Consider the following 17,196-nt stretch of genomic DNA (forward strand, 5'->3'; position numbering starts at 1 on the left):
CTCCTCTGCGCAGCCAATCGGGATCGAGAGAGGGCGGGGTGGCGGCGCGGGGTGGTGACGTCACGGCGGCGCGACGCGCCGGAGGTCAGCGGGATGGCGGCCGCGCTGGCTCCGGCTCTTCAGCGCTCGCTGGGGCCGCGCCGGGCCCTCTGCTGCGGGGCGGGTACGGGCCTGCCCCGGCTGCCCTCCCCTCCCTGCAAGGCCGCCGCCCTGAGCCGCCGCCGCCCGCCTCCCAGCGCCCGGGGCCGCGCTGGCACGGGGGGCGGCGGCAGAGCTCGCTTCACCTTTGTCTCTCCGGCAGGTCTCCGGGAGAGATGGGCTCTGCCCGCCGCGGGGGGTTCCCTCCGGCTCTGCAGCACGCGGGTGAGGCTGGAGGGCATCAACAGGTCCGTCGTGGACCGCATCATCCGGGTGGACCACGCCGGGGAGTACGGGGCGAACCGCATTTACGCGGGGCAGATGGCAGTGCTGGGCAGGTCAAGTGTGGGACCGGTTATCCAGGTGAGGGGCCTAAAAGCCGGCGCTGCCTTTCTGATTCATTTGCACGTGATGAGTAACGGCCGAGCGAAACAGTGAGATCGTGGCTTTCGTGGGGAGGGAGCTGCCCATCTCTTTCTAAACGTGTTTAAGTGTGGTGGGATTATTGCTGAGGGAGGTACCAGTGCCACAGTTGCTGTAGCATTGTCGCAAAGACTCTTTGCAGATGTTTTATCTTGCCTACTTGGAACTCTCCTCAGCTGCCCTTCTTTAACTTTTACTCTCTGTGGTGTGAATCGTGTTACCTTTGCAGTCAAAGTGTGTGGCCTGTGAGGGTGTGTTTTTCTTTGGTCTTATTACTTTTATTTGAAACGTTCATCTTTTCTGATTTTATCTTTTACTGTGATCTGGCCCTTCTGCAGCAAATGTGGAATCAAGAAAAAGACCATCTGAAAAAGTTCAGTGAGCTGATGGTTACATACAGAGTCCGACCAACTGCTTTGCTGCCCCTTTGGAATGTAGCAGGTTTTGTTCTAGGTGAGTTTGTACTGTTACTGTTATTCTGTGAAGTCTTCAGGTGTTTGAATTATTTCTGTTGCTGCAGAGTTCATCGTTTCTATATGTTTGTTACCACAGGGGCTGGAAGTGCTTTGCTTGGCAGGAAAGGTGCAATGGCCTGCACAGTGGCAGTGGAAGAGAGTATATCCAATCACTACAACAGCCAGATCCGAACTCTTATGACAGAAGATCCAGAAAAGTATAAAGAATTATTGCAGGTATTTAACAAAAAAAATGGTTTAACATTTTTGTTACATTATTTAATATGACTAGTCTTTTAAAAGAATATGCTTATAGAATTTAACATGAGATCTCTCTTTGTTCTGTCACTTAAAATACTGAAGACAACAGGAACCTTCTTTGTTTCTTTTAATAAAAGCTTTTTTTTTTTTTTCCCTTCAGCAGCACCAGATTGTTCAAGCACCAAAATTGAAATGTGTGTTGGAGTAGTTTCAGCATGTTTATAGTAATTCAGCATTCCCTTTTGATTGGGAGAACTGTGCTTTAATCTTGATTAGTTTTGATTGAAAGGAAAGGTTTAGAGGGGAAACAAAAGTAGGAAATATGACTGTGTAGTAACATTTTATTTATATTGACCATGATTATGTAGTTAGAATGGAATAGATCATTTCAGTTGTAAGGGACCTACAATGATCATCTAGTCCAACTGCCTGACAACTTCAGGGCTGACCAGAAGTTAAATTATTAATGGCATTGGTCAAATGCCTCTTCAACCCTGGCAGGCCTGGGGCATCAACCATCTCCCTAGGAAACCTGTTTGATTCATGTGGGAGTGTTAAAAGAATGTCAGGTTTGGGGAATGCTGTAAATAAATCCTTTCTTGCTGAACTGGAGATTCAGGTCTTTGAGAAGCTTTTGAGAGACGTGGGCCTCAGATGGTGATGCAATGGTCAACAAGCACAGAGTTTTGTATACTGGGTGCCTTGATTTCTCTGCAGAGTAAACTTACTAATTAACTGCTACTTTTAAAGATGATAAAGCAATTTCGGGACGATGAACTGGAGCACCATGACATTGGGCTTGAGCACGATGCAGAAGCAGTAAGTACAATGATAACCAGTTGGCATTGTTAGTGAGGGTGTAGATGTGATATTCTTACCTTCCTTATCCAGTGACTCTGATGTAGCTCTTCATCTGAGAAGTAGAAAATAAGACTTGATATTCTTTGCCAAAGATAAATATAAGAAAACACTGCATTTTATAGCTTTCCCTTTTTCTAGAACAGAATTGAATCTGTTGGAACAAGTGATTGTGTTTCCCTGAGGGGTGTCCTCTGCAGAGTTTTAAATTCTGTTTTAAGTTTAGAACAAATATTTTTGAAGCTAAGACTAATAAGTGCTGGGAACTTGAGGCAGACAAAAAACTGTGGCAGGAAGTGTGAAATACAAGTTCTGTGCTCCCTTGAGTAGTACATGAGGAACGTGTCACTTCTCTCATTTTCCTCTTGACTTACATTTGTGAAGAAATAGAAACATTTTCTCTAGAGTTGATTGCAGTACAAATACATTTTTGGTGTTTTTTTGATTGTGGGTTTGGTTTGTTTTTTTAGATAATGCTTACTATTCCTAACTACAGTCTAGTTCAAACAACACACTTGACTAGATGTATGTCATCTCTCTTTGCTTTGCAGGCACCAGCTTATTCAGTTCTGAAGACAGCCATACAACTGGGATGCAAAGCTGCAATATTTCTATCAGAAAGAATTTAGTGATATTTTCTATGATGTTTGTGGCAATACACTGTGACACAAAAGTCCTTGGAAATTACAGAAGACTAATACTTACTCTATTCAGCCTTTTAAAGTGTTCTTCACTGAACACCTGGTTCATCCAGCCTTTTCCACATGGAGTACCTGCTCCAAAAGTGTCTCTTGCTCACTTGAGCTGAATGTGAATAAAGATGGCAGAATTGGGTCTGTGTGAGCTAAACCTCTTTATTCAGAGACTGTTCACAAGGTGGCAGCAAAACGTGTATGTATATACATGATTTATGTATCTGTAACATGTATATATGTACATGTATAAAGATGGTAAATACATTCTCTGTTGCCTTCAAGTTTATGTGTACTTGAAATAAGCTGGAGCTCATCAGCTTATTTTAAAGTGATTAATACTGACTAAGTAGGATTTTTTTTTTAGTTCTTCCAGGTAAATGAAGTACTAATAAGTATTTATTTTCAGTCTGTCTTGAATAAAGAGACAATTGGGAGAACAACTCTGCTTTATGCTCCCCACCAGGATTTGTTCCTTCTTTTTACTGGAATGGGGTATTTGTGCCCATCCGTTGAAGTGTGGGCGAGTTGTTCTTGTGGCACTTCCAACAGCTGCACATTTCCCTACTCACTAGCACTTATCCTTTATTTCTGTTGTTTTACATAGAAAATAAGACTACAAAAGGTGGTAGGTTACAAAAGTGCTAGAGATGCTCAAGTGCTGCACCGAGCTTCTGCTGTACAGCTGCTGCAAGGCTGTTGTTTCTTTTTATCTGTTACTGTGAGGCAGAACAAGACCTGGCTGATGTCAGCTGTCCCAGCAGGGGTTAAGGGCAGGCAGAGGCCAAAGCGTCTAGGTTATGCAAGTCTCTTATCATAGTGGCTGTGGATGAGCTCTGGTTGTGCTGGCAGAGGAAGAGGAACTTGGATCAGACGGGGAGGCTGTGAAGTGCTGCATTTTCAAAACAGGGAGTGGGAAAAGTGATGGGATCTTCAGTGTGCCTTTGGGTTTTGGGGCTCTCTTCTGAACCTGTAGATAAGCAGGGTCTTGTAATATGCAGTGGGATTAAATCCTTCCCCTCAAAGTAATGGTGGCTTTGTCTAGCTCCTGTGATAACCAAGGGCTTGATCCTCATTTCTGCCCCAGAAGGAGAGCATATCCTGTTTGGTTAGGAGAAACATACCCACCCTGGATCCACAGAGGGCACAGGGCTCTTACTTGCTCCTTAATTGGTGTCACCTCTCACTGTTTTCTCCTGCAATCAATGCTGGGACCTGTGTGACCCCTGTTCTCTGAAGCTGCTCCAAATTGGAGATTAAGGGGAGTTTTCTGATGCTCTGAAGTAGAATCTCCTCACTTGGAGGTACTGCTGCTGGCTCAGGAGGAGGAAAACACAGAAAAGGAAAGCAAACCGGCAATGACAGCTCTGCCTCACAAAATGAGAAGGATAGTTATGAAAATTCAAAGCAGCTCTGAAGACCTGTGGCCTATCAGGAGTGACTAGAAAGCTAGCAGGGTGGCAAGGCACAGGTGATGCCACAACATCAAGTGTTTTCCTCAGGCTATTCCACGAAGTATTTCAGGATATTTTTTGAATCTTCTTGGTCTGTCCTTAGGCAGTAAAATATCCTGAATATTTGGACCTTCGGGCATGTGTCCAAATCAAGTGGAGGACCTGTCATCTACGGATTACATGAAGTTCTTGCTGTTAAAGGCTTCAGCTCAACCACAGGGCACTATCTCTGCTATATAAAGGTAGATACCAGCTTGATTTCTAACAGGGTAAATCAGTGCTGACAAAGAAATTGTTCCTGGTAAGCACTGGTTTTAGGACAAAAGGGAGCATTATGGGTTTGGTTTTGGTGTGTAGCGTTGTATCTGAGATCTCATTTGGAAAACGTGTGGTTCACCTAAAGATAGAACTGTCTTATTTGCAGGCTAGTGATGGACAGTGGTGCAAAATGATGATTCCGCCCAGCTTTCAGTCATAAACCCAGTTCTCAGTCAGCAAGCTTATGTACTTTATATATCAGGTAATAACAACTACTCAATGTGTTCAGAATATATTCACTTTGCTATTATTGGTATTTTTCTTCTTTTCTCTGGGAGCTGAGAAAGAATCGTTTTCTGAAGAAAACGTCTTCTGGGGTTTTCCAGTACCACCAGTGTGTTTACTACGGGGATCTTCCTCCTCACCTTCAGCTTTTAGGTGGACTTTTTCAAGTGAAAAATGTGTTTTTCTCCTGGCCAGCCTGGGGGGCCGCGCTCGGGTCCCTCTGCCGGGGCATCGTCCTGGGCTCGAGACCGCAGAGGAGTGCTCCTCGTAAATGGAAAACATCCATGTTAGCTTTTCTATTATGTCTGTTTGTATTGGGGCAAGTGCTTTTTATCTTTAAAGAGGCAAAGATCAGACTTCAGACATCTCTGAACAACACAGCTTGTACAAAGCAGACAGATTATTCAGACAAACTGTATTTAATAAAGGCTCCCACTCATGTCCTGATCTAGGACCAGTGAATAATAAATGCATCACACCTTGATAGCGTTTAATAAAGAAACTACTAATTTATTAATTTAAAATAAATAATTTAATGAGAAGAAATAACAGTATAAACTACTAATTTATTAATTTAAAATAATTTAGTAAGAAGAAACAACAGTATAACTCCAGTATGAATAACCCTATAACCCTTTAACTGTATAAGAAACAGTATAAGTAACCCTATAAAGAAATAAATAGCAGTATAAATCACATTATAAATAACCCTATAGATATCAGTATAAATAACAATATAAATAACAGTATAAAACCCAGTATAAATAAAAATATAAATGTGTAAAACCCAGTATAAATAAAAATATAAATAACAGTATAAATAACAGAATAAATAACAGTGTAATTCACAGTATAAATAATCCTACAAATAACAGTACCTAGACACTTTTGAGCAAAAAAACAGACAACTGTGACTTGAGACAACTAACATTATATTAAGAAAATATAATAAAAACACATGTAAGAGAACACATATAGTTTTGAGAGAGACAATCAGAACTGTGTGTTTGAGTGGTGCAGTCTGGTGAAGTGGTCAGTATTGGTGACGTCAGGTCCAGTGGTCAAGATCAGTAATGCAAGTTGGGTCCAGTAAGGTTGGGTCCCATGGTCAAGTTCAGTAATGTCTGGTCTGATGGTGATCACCAGTAAGGTCTGGTTTGATGGTAAAACGTGTTTGGGTTTGATGTTGGATTTGTTTTTAGTCCTGAGGGCTTCCATTGGTAATCTCCACACCTGAAAGACAACAGAACGTATTGTCAGTCCCTGTCCTGACACTCCACATAAAACTATGTCTCAGTGGTTTGCTTTATTTAATTTCTTTAAAGCAAGATGAACCCTGGTGAAAAGGCAGAACCTAACAATTCCTTCTCCGTTGTCCCTAGTCTGTCTCAAGCTTGTGGGAGAGGCTCAGTTCCCTCTGAAAACAAACTGCCAAAGTGGCATTTGTGAGATCAGATTCCACCCTTCAGGAAAACCTACTTTCGATCTGTTGTTTTTTAAAAAAAATTAACCTTCCACAAGATTAAGCTAATTAACATCCATGGACTTAATGACATGCTGAAATTCTCCAGGCTTGTAAGAACTGCTTTTCGTGTGGATCAATGAACACTTCGTTCGCCTGCACGGCCCCGGGATCTTTGTGCTCCTGACCTTCTTACTGCACTTTTCTCTGGCTTTTTAGAAAACGAGTTTGCCACCTGCTGGCAGATGCAATTTCTTCCCTTCAGTTCCGGATATTCTCTTAGAACAGAGAAACTTCTGGTGCAATAAGAATTACCTGTGCCATGATCCCCAGCTAGATTTTGATATACAAGTAACTTGGAAACAATTTTTAAAAGGCTGACATGAGAACACCCTGAAAGGACTTAGGAAAAAACTGCCGATTCTGCTGGAATCCTTGCTTACTCGTAATTCCTCTGTCGATGTTTCTTTTTGGACTTCTTTCTCCTCTTCACCTTCTTCACAAACTCTTCTTCCATACTTTGGTCATCTGTCTTTTGGCATTTCTTTTCCATCTCACTTCTGCTTCCTTCTCCATGTCTGTGTTTTCTTTTCCTGTTTCTTAGTTCTGCTTTTTCCTCTCTGCAATATGAGGACTTCCTTGCTGTGCCATCTCCTGAGATTTCAGAATACCATTGAGGTCCAAGGACACTGTCCAAAAGAAAAAGGCATTTTTTACTTGAGAAAGTTCATCAAAAAGATGAATGTTAGAGAGTAAAATCCCCGTAAGTATAAACATTGGTGGCAACTGGAAAACTCTGGCAGACATTCCCTTTAGCAATCTATTCTGACACCTTCCTCAGCTCCCAGAGAAAAGAAGAAAAATACCAGTAACAGGACAGTTAATACATTCTGAACACATTTAGTATTTCTTATTACCTGATGTAAAAAAGTAAATAAGCTTGCTGACTGAGAACTGTTTCTATATCTGAAAGCTGGACAGAATCATCATTCATTTTATACCAGTGCCCATCACCAGCCTGCAAATAAAGACAGTTATATTTTAGATGAACTGCATGTTTTCCAAGTGAGATCTCAGATACAACACTACACACCAAAACAAACCAAACCCATAATGCTCCCTTTTGTCCTAAAACCAGTGCTTACCAGGAACAATTTCCTTCTCAGCACTGATTTACCCTGTTAGAAATCAAGCTGATATCTACCTTTATATAGCAGATGTAGTGTCCTGAGTCAGAGCTGAAGCCTCTATGAACCAGCACTGCATATAATCTGTACCAGACTGGTTCTCCACTTGATTGTGATATGTATGTCCGGAGGTCCAAATATTCTGGATATTTTACTGCCTAAGGACAGACCAAGAGGATTCAAAAATTATCCTGAAATACTTCACAGAATAGCCTGAGAACAACACTTCTACAAACACAGACTAGGATTATAGTAACAGATTTTTGATTCACTTATTTAAAAACCTGTTCTCATTTAAATAAGTTAACTTTCTCACTGTAACCAAAGAAGCCAGAGCTGTGGTCCTGACTTTATTCTTAGACTACAGTTATGAGCCTAGAGTTACTGCCTGCAAACATGAGCAGCTTTTACATGAGTATTCATCGTTGGGAAACCTCCCATTCCAAGAAGATAAAGTTGCATTACAGCTGTAAATATTACCTTGTTGATCTTTCCACCGGTGTCACTTGTGAACCTTTTCAGTGACAGGATCAGAACATTTGGAATGCGATGGATGGAACATCTCTTGGTTGCAAATACCATCTTTTCACACCTTCCAAACCAGCACAGACACATGTTTAACAGCACATTCTTTTCCCTCCCACAAGTCAAACATAAGTTTTCACCTCTCACACATGCTTATGCTATATGAATGGTATTTAATGGTACAGTAGGGTTTTTCTCCTCATAAATCCACACACTGCACTTCAGGTTTGTTACTAGAGAGAAATAGCAGCATGTTAAGAGGGCAGCTCTACCAACAAAAAAAGGATTTAGAATATAATCTTTTGGTAGCCAAATGTCTCAACATGTAGCTTGGTTATGCCAAAAAAGGTAAGGCTTCCTGCCAGAGCACATCACCAGCACCTAAGGCAAAGTACCTTTTCTTGTTATACCAAAGTGGCTGTTTGGAGCATGTGTCCTGGACAAAGTCCTTCATCTTTCTGTTGGAATTCAAATCTTAAAAGCAGAACAAGAGAGTTTCCAAAAGGGATCATACATCAGTGTAAAAAATGCAACGGAAGGAAATATTTGTTCAGGAGGGAGACATGGGCAGTGACAAGTCCTCGTGTACTGAGGTTGCTGGAGAGACACTGAAACCACCTGCAGTGCTTCAGAATCAAATTGTTACTTGTAAGATTGTTGCACTGCACACTCAAAAGGTTGGACCTACAGAGTAAGCTGTGAAATTCACCCACTAGCACAGCAGAACACAAACATCACTTTACATCCTGAAGCTCCTGCGGATAGTTAACTGATGGAAAGGATTAAATAGTCTATTTTCAAATACTGGTGTCAAAATACAGGGCTGAGAACTCCAAAATTATGGAGAATGCCTATAAACAAAAAAGAGACCCATCCAGAATTTTAATTTTAAAAAAAAAGTGTTCTAAAAAATTATATGAAACTTGTAATTAGACACCAGGCTTTGAATTATTTCAGTGTATTAATTGAATAAACAATACTAAATAAAAGAACAGAGAGCTTTGTCTCATTCTCTTGTTTCTAAACAAAGTAAAAAGATAACATGCTCTAAGTCTCGCAGTACATTACATGTGTCTCTTGCATTAAAGTGTAATTAGTCATCATCTTACTTGCTGCACTTGTAGCTGTTTTCACCATCCAGATCTTCCAGTGTTACATACTCTTCTAGTGCAGAGATGATGGATGGAACTTCCTGGAAGAGTGAAAAAGTGGAGCACTAAGTCACTGGAAATGTGAAGTTTCAACACTTACCAGTAGTTGAGGAGAGGATCTTGCTACCTCCTACTTCAGTGACCTACATGATTTCCACTGAAGAATGAAGTCCAATCCATTCCCATTCACCACCAAGGTCTTTGTTCTAACACAGCAGCTTACCTTTACGTTCAAAGAAATATCAAAAAATGTCTCATACGTATCTGACACGGCTTTGCAGTTCATGCACTTCACTGGAATCAACATACAAATGCTTATCACTATGTGAAGGAGACTAGCTGTACAGATTTCAATTATTAATCCATGTTACTCCAGTCAAACTACAAACTCCTTTACCACAGGCAGATGAAAAACCCACAGAACAGTTGGAAGGACAAGAAGATTTTGAAAAACTACCTCGGGATCTCAGATAACCTCCAAATATTTGATGGATAAAAGTGGTGGCTTGAGAGGATCTGTCCAGTCTGCAAAGAAATCATAAACAGACCGCAGAAGATTTAAGGCACAAAGTTACCTGCTCAAACAATTTTTCTTTTTATGGGAACATCGGATTTTATGATAGTAAATAAAGGAGCAGGAGGGGCTAAAGGACATGTAAAAATTAATTTGTTCATGCTTACTCAGTGTTTCCATTTAAGCAAGAATTCTGCAAAGCCTCAAGGGTAAAACTTAAGAATTCGTGAGCATCCTCCTGACGTCCAAAATGGAAATTTCCTCCAATTCCTAATTAGTAATATGAAAATGAAAGAAATATAAATTAATATAAAACGAAAGAAAAGTCTTATTCCTAAAATCTTTCTTTTTTAAAGTATCAAAATAATTTACTTTTCATATAACAAAATTATTTGAAGAATTAACAAATATCAAACTTTAAAGCCAACCAAAATTGCTTACTTTTAAGGCTATTGATAATACATGCAGGTTTGATGGGACCATTTGAGAAACAGAGGGCCTGAGCAACGTGACTTTCCATCACACACATCATACAGAAGCTGTTGGCAACACCTGAAGAGTGAAAGGAGAGAGCAGCCCAGTCTAGTCAAATATCTATTGCTACAAAAATTGGTCTTTAAGTGACAGGTACAATGTCCACTTTCTGTGCTACATTCTCTTCTTCTAGCATGTCAATATCCCAGCAGGTCTGTGACATTTTATTACACACAACTGTATAGAATAAGCAAGTCAGTTCAGTCAGTTTTAAAGTGCATTTTCTGTTGAACATTTTCTGAGTAACTATTGCAGTGTCATTTTTAAAATTATATATATTTTTTTGCAGACTGGCAGGAATGTGAACTCCAGAGACTGCAGAATATATGAGGAAATATGGTTGACACTGATGATACAGCACGAAGGGAGAAGGTGTGTTCTTTTCAGCACAATGTTGAGCTACATGACTCAGAGCTAAGAATCCTCTGGGAGAGAGATTCAAGCAATGCATGTCTTAGTGCTTCTGCCCTCCTTTTTCAACAGGATTCTTAACTGACATCTTTTTTATATACGCTCAGAAAGCACAGTTAAGATGCTTACAGTATTGGTTTAGCACTGGCTGGACAGAGTTAGGTTAATGGTTGGGCTCTATGGTCTTAAAGGTCTTTTCCAACCCCAATGATTCTGTGATTCTAGGAATAAACACTAAGATCCCAGGCTGGCAAGCACACAGGTGCCTCTGTAAAATACACATTTATAGTTATGAAAAGGGGCTCCTAGGCTTCAATAAATTCAAGTATAAGAATGAAATTCAAAGAATACATATTCAAGGGCTTAAAAATTACAGAATTTTCTTCAGAATAAAATCTGTCAAACTGTTAATACAGTCCCACACAAAGTCCTGTTGGGGTCCACAAGAGATTAGCTGAAAGTGCTTTCTAGGCTGCTGTTGTGCTTCATTAAATGAACAAATGGACTTGATGTGTTATTCTGAGCTGCCTGTTAATATAAACACAGAATCATTGGGTTGGAAATGACCTTTCAGACCATGCTGCAAACCAGCTTCTAGAGACAAAATACGACAACTAAGAGTTTTCTTCACAGAACCACTGGTGCTCTTTCACCTTTAGAGCTGTCACACAGATGTACAGTCATATTGGAAAGCACTCACATGATTGGGAGTGCTCAAAAGAGAGCATGTAATTGGCAAGGGGAGGCGTGTACGTCAGGCATTGTAGAGCAGCATTGAGGAAACAGGTATTGCCAAGATTGAGCAGTCCAACTCCAACGTTTTTTGTTTTCTCCCAGTCCATACAAATTTTCTCTGGTGGAAAAAGGATGATCTGTGGTGGATCGATTCCATCATGAACAACTGCAAGAAAATGGTATTTTAAAAGAGATACATTGGTTTTGTTTTTAAAAGGCTATTTAAAAAGCAGCATTTTGCATGAGTGCCCAGAAGAACCCTCTGCACTGCAGGGCACAGAACCATGTGAGGCAGAGCTGTAACGCTGCCCCTGGGATTGGCTGGTCCACACACTGTTCTGGACAACAGTTCATTCATCTGCTCTAATTCTTCTAACACAAGACAAACTACCACACATATCTGAGTAACTTTTGCCAGGTTTCTTTTCACCTACAGGCTTTAATCTGATTATTAACTCAATTACTGTTTTTTTCCTTATTCTAACGTAAATGACAAACTTACACTCATAATTATATGGTAATGAATATAAGAACTAAGAACAAGAAGCAAGTAACCAGCACAGAAGTAACCCTACAGATACCAGGTCTCTTCCTCAGCAGTGTTAATCATTCAAAGGCTTGTGAATGATGGAAGCCATGAACAGCAGTGGGAACATGTACTTGTCTCTGCATAACAGAAAAGGTCTGGGTAAGCCTCTTTTATAAAAAGCTCCCCATAACTGATTGTAAATAGACCAAAACTCAGTTACAAATAGACTGCAAAAAGCTAAAAATTAATTTTGCTGCACCAGTTCCAGTTGCTTTAGGGTATTCACAACATTGCAGAGTACCTGAAGTCTGCACTGGTCACAGTCCCATTTACAGCACTGCAACCATCAGAACTGCATTTTCTACCTCTCTTTTGTTTTTAAGAAAAAGGAGGGGGGGCACACAAAAGACACGCTTACCTAGATTTCTTTGGGCAAAAGGTTTTTGATCTCCTGATGCTGCCCAGTCCAAGTCTGCAGCATGAGATGTCATTTTTTTAATCATAGTGTCTTTTCGACTGTAACAGAGGGAAAAGTTCTGGTTGACATAAGAATGTCAAAAACCACTCCAGAGAGAAAAGGAGAAATCCTGTCACTAAGTCACAAAGAAATAACTCAAAGAACTAAATAGATGGTAAGAATCTTTAAAAACCAAACAACACAACCCAAACATAGAAGCCAAAAGAAAGCAAGTAAGGCAGAATCTTCCATCAAAACTGTGTAACTATTACTTTTAACTTCTGCAGAGCTGGTGACAGATGACGTTTCTTACACTTTCATGGGAATTTAATCCATTACATTTACAAATAACATTTTTAATTTTTTTAAGTCACAGGAAGATTTTAGACAAGACCCCGTTCACAAGGCTGCGTTCAGCCAGGGGGCAGCGGTTGTGCCTTTGCTCCTTACAAAACAAACATTTTCAGCAACACAACAACATCTCGGCAGGGAGAAGGAGCAACAGAAAACCACGCCAGCACAGACCCCAAGAGCAGGCACGTTTACATCTCTCAGCTCCAAACTGCACTTCCACACGGCAGCGCTCCTGAGAGCCAAAGAGACAGAGCAAAGGGGGAAACAGCCCAAACACACACACAGGCTGTGCCGGTTTTACTGTCGTTAAAAAATAATGCAGCCACCAAGCCAGGAACGCGAAATGAATTCTCCCTTCAGCCTGAGCTGGGAGGCAGTTCTGCAGTGAGGGGCAGGGGCACCGCTCGCTCCCTGCCCGCCGAGATTCCCCCGGCGGCACCGGGCTCGGGGGACTCGGTTCGACTCCGATGCCCGTTGGTTACCGGTGCCGCGCTTGAAGCACCAACTCGGTCAGCCCTGCTCTGCCTTTCGGAAGGGTTCTGGCTCCTGACAAGGGCTCGACACCCAAAGGCTGCTTGCAGGGACAGGCGCAGCGCCCGCACGGCACAGTCCGCGCTCGGGAGCGGCAGGAGCCCAAACGCTCGCAGAACAAAACGACCGCGATGCGCAGGCGAGAGGGGCCGGGAAGCAGCTCCGAGGGAGCCCCCGCCCGCCTCGCCCTTCTCCCTCCGACTCACAGAGTCACGGCGGCCGGGTTGGAAGGCACCTCTGAAGACACCGAGTCCAAGCTCCCTGCTAGAGCAGGATCATCTACAGGAGGTTACGCAGGAGCACCTGCACACGGGCTGGGAATGTCTCCAGAGAAGCAGACTCCACAGCCTCTCCGGGCTGCCTGCCCCAGGGCCCCGTTACCCTCCCAGTAAAGGACCTTTTCCTTATGTTTCGCGTGACGCTTCAGCTTGACCCGAGTGCCCCCCATCACTATCACTGCTCGAAAGAGCCTGGCCCCATCCTCCTGCCAGCCGGCCCCGCATCCCCACGGCTCCCAGCTCGGCTCCCAGCCCGGCTCCCAGCCCGGCGGGGCAGCCCCAGCCCCAGCCCCTCGCCGCGCCTCCTCAGCGCCCGCCCCCCGCCCCAGCTTCACCTTCCCGAGCCCGGGCCGCGCGTTGCAGCCTGTCCGGAGGCTGGAACCGGCCTGGCATCCAGCGGCGGCGACTCCGTGCCCATGGCAACGCGGCGGGGAAAGGGATACGAAACGAACCCCAACTCGAGCTGGAGCTCGAGCTGGAACCCGATCTGGAACGCGCGGGCGGGCGGCGGCGGCTCTGCCGGGAGCCGCGGGTCCGAGCGGGGAAGCAACGGCAAGTCCCGGTCCGGCAGGAGCGGGAGCGGGGAGAGGCGGGCGGAGGAGGCGGGCGCGGAGCGGAGCGGAGGCATCGCGGCCGGTCCCGGGGGGTCCCTTCGCCGCCTGCTGGGGCCGCCGCCCCGCCCGGGGGTCCCACCCGCTCCGGCCGCGCGGCTGGAGCCTGGAGACACTGCGCTAGGCACGGGTGTGGAGCGGTACTTGCCAGCAGGATCAAACTCATTCCTGCCTGCTCGTTCACTCACGAGCAGCAGTAAGATTTGACGACTGCGTTAATCTGCTTTTTATTCAGCAAAACCTCTCTGATGTTTTAGATTTGTTGTGGTTTAAGCAACACGAAGTTACTAGGAAAGGGGTAAGATGACAGGGCTGGCGCGAGTTTAGGCTTTGCGTGTGAAAACACCCCGAACACGTTCACATGCATTTGATGTTTTTAAACGGGAAATCCAGGAGGGTGACACCTTCCTGTAAGACACAGCCCTAGATAGGATTAATCCAAGCAGGATTCATCCCTTTGCTTGGTAACAAACTGAACGTACGGAAAAAATCAGTATTTTTGTTGCATTCTTAACGGGGATTTTTCGGATCTGTGCTTCAGCAGTTGAAATTGAAACCACGAATCGACAGCCGGATTTTTCTTAACAAATGAAACCTTCCCCGTCGATTACCTGGTGCAACTAAACTCCCTACAGGCACAAACCTTTTATTTTTGTTGTTAAATTTGTGGCAGATCTTTCTGTGGTCCTGCTGATGTTCTCCCGCTAACATGTAAACTGCTCTGCCAGATTTTGCTGCAGCGCTTTCCTGCGGGGAGCGCACGTACCATTCTTAAGGTAAAGCCCCTAATTCCACGGTGGGGGCAAATACCGGGAAGGTGGGGTCCGATGGTCCAGGTCGGTAATGTCGGTTTTGATAATAAAAAAAATGTCGGGTTTGATAGTAAAAAGTTGTTGTTTCTGATGGCAAAAATGGTTGGTTTTGATGGAAAAAAATGGTTGGTTTTGATGGTAGGTTTAGTTTGAGCACTGAAGGCTTTCTTTGGTTTCTTTGTCATGCTACTTTATGTAACTTCACGGAACTGCTGCCAGTTGCAACAGGCTCTGCAACTTAATGTATTAAATGTTGTAGATAAGAATAGGTTTTTATAAGTGAATTAAAAAATCTATTCATATTCATACTCTGTATTTTTACAAGTGTTTTCTTCAGGCTATTCCACGAAGTATTTCAGGATATTTTTTGAATCTTCTTGGTCTGTCCTTAGGCAGTAAAATATCCTGAATATTTGGACCTTCGGGCATGCGTCCAAATCAAGTGGAGGACCTGTCATCTACGGATTACATGAAGTTCTTGCTGTTAAAGGCTTCAGCTCAACCACAGGGCACTATCTCTGCTATATAAAGGTAGATACCAGCTTGATTTCTAACAGAGTAAAGCAGTACTGACAGATTGTTCCTGGTAAGCACTGGTTTTAGGACAAAAGGGAGCATTATGGGTTTGGTTTTGGTGTGTAGCGTTGTATCTGAGATCTCATTTGGAAAACATGCGGCTCACCTAAAGATAGAACTGTCTTATTTGCAGGCTGGTGATGGACAGTGGTGCAAAATGATGATTCCGCCCAGCTTTCAGTCATAAACCCAGTTCTCAGTCAGCAAGCTTATGTACTTTATATATCAGGTAATAACAACTACTCAATGTGTTCAGAATATATTCACTTTGCTATTATTGGTATTTTTCTTCTTTTCTCTGGGAGCTGAGAAAGAATTGTTTTCTGAAGAAAACGTCTTCTGGGGTTTTCCAGTACCACCAGTGTGTTTACTATGGGGATCCTCCTCCTCACCTTCAGCTTTTAGGTGGACTTTTTCAAGTGGAAAACGTGTTTTTCTCTTGAGCAGCGTCCTGACCTCAGCACTGCTTTGAGAAGGATGCTCACATGGGTAAGAAAGAAGTATTTGAGACTGAAGAAACAGGACCCGGGAGGGAAAGAGGAAATGGTGAAGAAGGACTGTCCTCATATTGGGAAAGCTGGCACCCTCTCACTCCCCGCGCTTTCCTCGGCGCGTTTTAGTGGCGGTTTTGCCCCTTCAAGGCTCCCGGGCCGCCATCCCGGCCCGCAGCCCTTGGCCTCCCGCTCTGCCCGAAATGGCGGCGCCGCGGGGCCCGGAGCTGCCGCCGCCCGCGTCTCGGGCCTGGCCAGCCCGGCGGGCCGCGCTCGGCAGGTCCCGCCAGTCAGAGGAGACACGCTGACTTTCTCACTGCGGTTTTGACTGGTTTCTTATAAAACGAGTTTGCCATCTGCTGGATAGAGTAGATTAAAGCAGATGCATTTTTTTCTGTTCAGTTCTGCGATTATCACTTAGAACAGAGACACTTTCAGTGCAGTTGGGATCACTTTTATTTTTCAAGATAAAACTGCCAAGTTTTTTGTTGTTTTTTTTTTTTTTCCTAATTAATTGCAAGGAATCTGAAGGAAACATGCAAACTAAAAATTGAAAAACTGATGTGGCACTTGATGCACATATAAAACATTATCTATTTTACCACAGGTGATCACTTGCAGTGTGTCAGCTATTTTGGTGGTTATTTCTCCACATCTAACAGTTTAGATGTGGCAATCTTAAGCCCTCAGATTGAAGAACAAGAGTGGTTTGTACACAAATAATAAACAGGGTCTAGTTGTACCATATGTAAAATTAAAAGAATACTGTTGTAACCTAATGAAGTACACATGTGCACATATGATTCTAACTACTTGGCCCCAGATCTAGTGTTGTAACTCAAATCAGCAATTATATTCTGCTTCCTTGTGCATGTGTGTATTTTCTGTTGCTATTTTTTAGTTTTGCTTTCTCATTTTCCCAGTAAGAGGACTTTCTTGCTCTATCATCTGTTTTTTCAGAGTTGTATACTTGTTTCTTAGCTGTGTGTGCACGATTCTAAAAACACTTCTGAGGTCCAGGGCCACTGCACAAAGTAAAATCACATTTTTCACTTGAAAAAGTCACTCTAAAAGATGAATGTTAGGAGTAAAATCCCTGTAAGTAGAAACATTGGTGGCTAGTGGAATATTGCAGGAGACATTCCCTTCAAAAAGCTGTTGCAACTTCATCAGCTTCCAGAGAAAAGAGGAAAAACATCAATAATAGGAAATAT

General features: G+C 43.1%; 2 protein-coding genes and 1 long non-coding RNA gene across 3 annotated transcripts; 1 reads left to right on the forward strand and 2 right to left on the reverse strand.

The window, feature by feature from the left end:
- Positions 1-65: 65 nt before the first annotated feature.
- On the forward strand, positions 66-2,969 carry COQ7 (coenzyme Q7, hydroxylase). The gene is made up of 6 exons (XM_051632590.1): positions 66-163; positions 302-501; positions 900-1,014; positions 1,114-1,253; positions 2,028-2,096; positions 2,687-2,969. The coding sequence occupies exons 1-6, from the start codon at positions 94-96 to the stop codon at positions 2,762-2,764; spliced, it is 672 nt and encodes a 223-aa protein (XP_051488550.1). The 5' UTR covers positions 66-93; the 3' UTR covers positions 2,765-2,969.
- Positions 2,970-5,785: 2,816 nt separating this feature from the next.
- On the reverse strand, positions 5,786-9,199 carry LOC127390633 (ubiquitin carboxyl-terminal hydrolase 42-like; the record flags this gene model as incomplete). The annotated part of the gene is made up of 6 exons (XM_051632465.1): positions 5,786-6,057; positions 6,730-6,975; positions 7,204-7,304; positions 7,491-7,631; positions 7,954-8,065; positions 9,108-9,199. Coding segments are annotated over 6 exons (786 nt in total), but the record flags the coding sequence as incomplete, so codon positions are not given.
- A 98-nt stretch (positions 9,200-9,297) lies between these two features.
- LOC127390546 (uncharacterized) lies at positions 9,298-11,505 on the reverse strand. The gene is made up of 4 exons (XR_007890887.1): positions 11,309-11,505; positions 10,105-10,215; positions 9,831-9,933; positions 9,298-9,674 (listed from the first exon to the last, which is right to left on the reverse strand). It is a non-coding gene; the product is annotated as an uncharacterized LOC127390546 (long non-coding RNA).
- Between the last annotated feature and the right edge of the window lie 5,691 nt (positions 11,506-17,196).

The sequence above is a fragment of the Apus apus genome, chromosome 14 (assembly GCF_020740795.1).
Source record: "Apus apus isolate bApuApu2 chromosome 14, bApuApu2.pri.cur, whole genome shotgun sequence".
In the NCBI taxonomy this organism is placed as follows: domain Eukaryota; kingdom Metazoa; phylum Chordata; class Aves; order Apodiformes; family Apodidae; genus Apus; species Apus apus.

What these genes read in the sequence shown, in the direction of transcription:
- COQ7 (XM_051632590.1), top strand. Translation starts at nt 94, where the DNA reads ATGGCGGCCGCGCTGGCTCCGGCTCTTCAGCGCTCGCTGGGGCCGCGC. An exon ending in GTGTGGGACCGGTTATCCAG is followed by an intron (nt 502 to 899) that starts GTGAGGGGCCTA and finishes GCCCTTCTGCAG; the next exon opens with CAAATGTGGAATCAAGAAAA. An exon ending in TGTAGCAGGTTTTGTTCTAG is followed by an intron (nt 1,015 to 1,113) that starts GTGAGTTTGTAC and finishes TTGTTACCACAG; the next exon opens with GGGCTGGAAGTGCTTTGCTT.